The sequence below is a fragment of the Rosa chinensis genome, chromosome 4 (assembly GCF_002994745.2).
Source record: "Rosa chinensis cultivar Old Blush chromosome 4, RchiOBHm-V2, whole genome shotgun sequence".
Taxonomy (NCBI): domain Eukaryota; kingdom Viridiplantae; phylum Streptophyta; class Magnoliopsida; order Rosales; family Rosaceae; genus Rosa; species Rosa chinensis.
The window spans coordinates 8,851,437-8,857,231 of NC_037091.1; the positions used below are offsets into that span (position 1 = coordinate 8,851,437).

Consider the following 5,795-nt stretch of genomic DNA (forward strand, 5'->3'; position numbering starts at 1 on the left):
CCACATGGCATATTTTGAGGGCCCTCATGGGTTGCCACATAGTAAAGACTTAACGCTGTGATAGACGGAGTGTACCATTCTTGGGTCAGACTTCAAAGTTGGGGTACCAAAGTGATAGTTTTGCATAGTCGGATACTAAAGTTAGGAGTCGGCCTAAGTTCGGGTACTATTTGAAATATTTTCTCTATTAACAACACTAAAGTTGGCGAATTAGATATGAGCACACTTGCCGAAACCTTATCAGACATAAACACACTCGGACGGACACTCAGATAAATCTAGTGGTTCGACCATCTCCAATACAAACCGTGTCCAAAACCCCAAACATAATTTTCTACCAAAACAACGGCATAACACATTTGACTAGTAATAATAACATTAAATATTTTTCCTTTTAAATAAAATAACTGTCCTTGACTCTTAAATGAGAGAGACTTCGTTGCTAAGGCATTCAATTCAATTATTTCCTTTCCTCAATCATCCACTCGTTTAAGTTTCCTTCACACCACCCCATTTTTTTCCAGGAAAATCAAGTTTCCTCCAAAAAAAAATAAAAAATATATAAAAACCTAGAAAATTTGCCAAACCCTGACACCCTTCCTCCCCTTGATTCGAATTCGAAAAATTCGAATCTCTGAATGGGGCTTCAGCAATCCAAAGATGAGCTTCTCTACGACCAAGTCAGCTATGGCAACGTCGAAGGGATCAAAACCCTTCGCACCCAAGGCGCAGGCCTCGAGGTAATTCGATTTCGCCGTGATTCGTGATTTCGTGTATTCGTAGCGGTAATTGTTTGATGATTTACTGATGTTTGTGGTGGTTTTTTTTTTTTTGGGTGGTCAGTTTATTGATAGGGATGGCAAGACCCCTTTGATTGTGGCTTGTATGAATCCTGGGCTTACCAATGTTGCCAAGACCTTGATTGACCTCGGTGCAGATGTCAATGTTTATCGCCCCGGTATGTTGTTGAGAAAGAAACAGCCTTGATCGAATTTCGGTTGATTTTTTTAGCTTTGGATTTGTTTGTGATGTTGTGAATTCGTGTGTTTTAGGTCGGCATGCCGGGACTCCTCTGCATCATGCAGCTAAGAGAGGGCTCGAAGAGACTGTCAATTTACTTCTTTCGCGCGGAGGTGTGTGTGTGGCTCTGTCAATTTACTTCTGTAGTGCTGTTTTTTTTTTTTTGGCTTGATTGCGTTGGATGTGAAATTTGTTGTTTGGATTTTTTGTTCAGCGAATGCGTTGATCGTGAATGATGACTGTCAGAGCCCTCTTGATGTTGCTAGAGCAAAAGGGCAGAGTGCTGTTGTCCGCGCAATTGAGGTATATTCAATGTTCAGTATGCAACGATCATTTGGTTTGCTGCTTCTAAATGGTACTTCTTGTGAATGACTGTAGAGGCATATTTGCTTGTTCTCGGGTTGGTTGCGCGAGTTGTATGGTCCTGGATTTCTGGAACTACTTGCTCCGAAGTTGGTTTCAAGAAAAGTGTAAGTAATGTGCGGAAGTTATGTCATCTTGAAGTATTTCACTGTTTCTGTTTAGTTGTCTTGCATTTGTATTCACTTTAAAAGCAGCAAACTGTCTAAGAAATATGACAGATTGCTTGATCTGCTCTGAAGAAGATTATGCAGCTCTTGCTTGTTATTATTAATTGTCTGAATGGTCATCTGTTGGCTTCTCTGCAGTTGGGTTGTTGTTTTGCCATGTGGTTCCCGCAAACCTACCATGCCTTACAAGTTGGAGCTTGCCATATATTCTAGTATGCAGGTACGTAGAGTAGGAGGTTATATTTTGTTTACTTGTTCTTAATTTTGTATGCATACATTGAAGTCAAGTCACAAGTAGTGTATGCTTTAGATGATTGCTTGGAGATGATATGATTAGCACTAGGTTGAGTTAATGTTCTGGCCACATTTGAAATTATATAACTGTTATCTACTAGAATATTTGTTTTTTTTTTCCTTTGTTAAACATGTTAATAAATCATCCCTTAAATTGTGCCATCAAAGTTATTGAAGATATATAAGGAGCACTAAACGTCCAATCATGTTGTCTTCTAAGGCATTTAGAATTATATCTGTCCTAATTAATGACCAAAGTAAACTTACTTCACCATGTATTTGTTTATTTATTGTTTTGTTGAGTATAAATCTCCGAAGGACTTGGCTGTCATAACAAACAAAGAAAATAGGGCAATTAAGCTTAGATGAATGAGCACATGGGCAAAAATATTTGGTTGGCCAAAATCTTGCCGTATGTCCACAGAGTACCTAACTTCCCTATTAGCAAAAACAAACTCATATGAGTAATCTGGACTCAAGTCAATCCCATACTTGAAACTAGCAATGACCAGGATACAACATGTATATTCTTTCTCAACTTTCAGTGAAGTAACCTACTCAATTCTTACAATGAGCTCTGTATTCTGATTTGTGGTTGTGATGCTCTAGAAGCTAGCACCATTTTTCTTTTATAAATGGAAATTCAGGGGAGTTAAATTGCCTTTGGGGATGAACTTGATCAGTAAGTGCATAAACCAACCGCCATTCAACCTCCTGGAGACAGAAAGGCCTTCATTTTCTTTCAAGTTCAGCCTTCTTGGCTGAATAATTTTCCCTTGTGATTACCAAGGAGGGCAGAACATTGCTTTGGCTCCTCGTGTCATTTGTTCACCAACTCTGGGCTTACCACCTGTGGTTTGGTCTGACAATTTAATATTAGGTTTGTACATTTTCCTTAGCAGCTAGGTTGCTGGAATGGTGGCGGCGATTTAACCACTGCTCTGATGTCTAACCATATTCAAATACTGTACATTTATGTTCCCACTTAAAAGCCTCTGGCTTCGTAACTTTGAAGTATTATGTCCCTTGTTCTTTCATTTTCAGTTTCTACTGTGATGAAGACCATGGACTCGTTATGTAGTGTTCTGTAACATATTTCCATGTTTCCTATATTATTGTTGGTGTTTTTGGCTGCTAATGCACTTGATTTCCATGTTGGCTCATTTTCTTTCACCTTGTAATTTTGATTGATTATCCAAATTATTTATATGTACCTTTCTTTACTCTAGATTGAATCATCTTGGTTCACTTATTTTGTGTGTTCTGAATTGTCTAGTAGTTTTGTTATATTCCTATTTTACTTTCTTTCTTTTTTGGAATATTAATCTCTTTTTTTTTTTTTTTTTCTGATAAGCAGGATGCTCAACCACGTACAGTTATTGGATTGTGGAAAGTCAATCTGGAAGAACCAAAATCTCAACTGTCTGATCCTTCGGTTATAATTCATGATATCTCCACAAGTAATTCCTTTATTCTGAAACAATTCTTAAGAGTGTTTTAAACCTTATTTTTCTTAGGCCATAAATATGGGAGTTGATGTCACATTCATTCCTCTAGAGCCATTTTTTAATTGAATTCTATGTCCATGCATAGTCCCACGAGGCAGGAGGCGGAGACAAAGGCATCAAAAACTTAGGCGTAAGTATTGTTTGTTAATTAATCTTAATCAATATGATTTTTGAAAGTGATTTAGAATCAAAGAAATTGGATATTTTTCGGATAAAGTACAGCAGTAATGCTGTGATACCACTCTCCAGCCTCCTATAGTCCTACTCCTTCCTATCTATAATAGGCATGCCGCATGCAGTCTAGCTAGCTAGGAAGAATTGAAGTTATACTGTTATGGTTCAAGTTAGTTCTATGTTTATTTTTGTTATTATGTCATTTAAAGTCAGAATTCTTTCTTTGCAGAAGCACGCATCAGACTTGCATCTGGAAATGAAACTGACAGGCAACAACTTCAGTGGTTTAGCAATGCATGCAAAGGAATTCCACAGGTAAAAGTCATCTGCATTCGTCTCTCCTATCTCTCTCGATTCTCGAACAATGGAATACCTTACCTGATAAATAAGTGTCATAAATTTGTTGGTGGCATTGCTGAAGTAGTTGCGAAGTTTATTCGGTCACTAAGATCATTAGTTATTTCAATTCCTCACTTCCGCCACTTGGAAATGAATAGTATTACTGAACAGGAGTGGAATAATTTTTTAGAGAGTTGGGCTTAACATGATGGGTCATCAAATTTCAGATATTCCCTAAAAGCGGCTTTTGATTACAGTTCCAAACAATGTACTGCATGCTGCCAACATTTAAGATTGTGATCTTTGATGTGAATATGTGCAAAAATGGATTTCTAAATAGCTGAATGGCTCTCATAGTCTCACATATAGACTGGAGTCCCGACTTTTGAGACAATGAAGTACTATCTTACAGACTATTATGTAGGCAACGATATGCGAGATTACACTGTTCTGTAGTGCAGATATTTTCTCTATCATTCTAGTCTCTTTTTCTGGCAATGCCATATTCTGTCACATGCTGCTTATGTGAGTGGATCAAGTTCTGTTGGCACTATGTTCTGTGAAATACATGTCGTTTATGATAAGCCACTTTTCAATCTTTGGCAAGATTTGGGGAGCCTATTTTAAATTGAATTTCTGGATTGTATTCAGGCACAACCTGCATTTTTGGGTAATAACAATCCAGCAACTGCACCACCAGCAACTGCAGAAGATATAGAGTTGGCCATTGCTCTCAGCGCCTCCCTTCATTCTGCTTCACAGGAGAGACCACCCTTTCCGGATGCACACCCAATCAATGAATCAATTGCCTCAAGTAGCTCCAGTACCTCTACAAATGCTTCTAACTTGAATGGTTGGAGTACGTCCACAAACACTGGCAGCTACAACGGTTGGGATGCAACAATTGCAGCTGCTTCTCCAAAAGTAAGTAGCAGCGACTGGTCAGGGGTTCAAACTGGCCCAGTTGGTGGCTCAAGTGGACATGCAAACATCCAGGAAATATCTCCTACCCAGACAACTACTACCCCAGATTTAGTCGTATCAGCTTCAACACAATCAGCTGCAATCCCATCAGTTCCACCCCCATCAGCTCCACCAGTTCTAGATGAAAGTCTAGATGAATATCCTATCCACTATCCATCAATTGATGACAGCCCTATTGATCTATCAAACCCAAGTGCTCAAAGTATACCTCATACAGTCGATGAAAAGAAAGGTGATGGAGCCTCTTCTTCATGTGTGATTTGTTTAGATGCACCAGTTGAAGGAGCTTGCATCCCATGTGGCCATATGGCTGGATGCATGTCTTGTTTGACTGAGATTAAGGGTAAGAAATGGGGCTGTCCTGTCTGCCGAGCTAAGATTGAACAGGTTGTAAGGCTCTATGCTGTATGAGTCATGGCAGTCAACCATACTATTACTACGGCTTGAATACCTTGAAGAATCTGGAATCTGTTTGTCTCCAATAACAGATGAAGTTTTATGTTAGGAGCCCCCACCCCGAGATTTTGATGTACATACCATGGTTTTTCAAGTATCAGTGAGGCAGCAGTTTCTCTTCATTTTAATTTTTCATGGTGTGTAAGTTCTGTATGTAAAAACGATTGCATTTCCCAAAAATCTTGGGGACTGTCACAGAAGTCTTATGTTAATATCTACTTGTGGACGAGTTATGATATCTACTTTCCATCTATACAGCTTTAGATTGTTGCAACCATGCAAGACTTTCCATCTATACAGCTTTAGATTGTTGCAACCATGCTCTTGCATGGTTTAGGTTTGTTTACGGGACCAATGCATTGTTGTTCGCTGCATTATCCAACTGTAAACACAGCATACATCATTTCAGGTTTCGACTTAACTAGACAATCACCTAAAATTGAATATGGGAAGTCAGGTTTTGACTTAACCAGACAATCACCTAAAATTG

The 5,795-nt window shown here is 38.7% G+C and overlaps 1 protein-coding gene across 2 annotated transcripts; it reads left to right on the forward strand.

The window, feature by feature from the left end:
* The first annotated feature begins 470 nt into the window (after positions 1–470).
* On the forward strand, positions 471–5,556 carry LOC112197462 (putative E3 ubiquitin-protein ligase XBAT35). 2 transcript variants are annotated; one of them, XM_024338146.2, is made up of 10 exons: positions 471–740; positions 844–958; positions 1,053–1,133; positions 1,235–1,323; positions 1,399–1,490; positions 1,689–1,770; positions 3,202–3,304; positions 3,438–3,482; positions 3,756–3,841; positions 4,517–5,556. In XM_024338146.2, exons 1-10 carry the CDS (start codon positions 639–641, stop codon positions 5,258–5,260), a joined length of 1,539 nt encoding a protein of 512 aa, XP_024193914.1. In that variant the 5' UTR covers positions 471–638; the 3' UTR covers positions 5,261–5,556. The 2 variants fall into 2 exon arrangements, with proteins under 2 accessions (XP_024193914.1, XP_024193915.1); XM_024338147.2 differs by lacking the exon at positions 3,438–3,482.
* Positions 5,557–5,795: the final 239 nt, after the last annotated feature.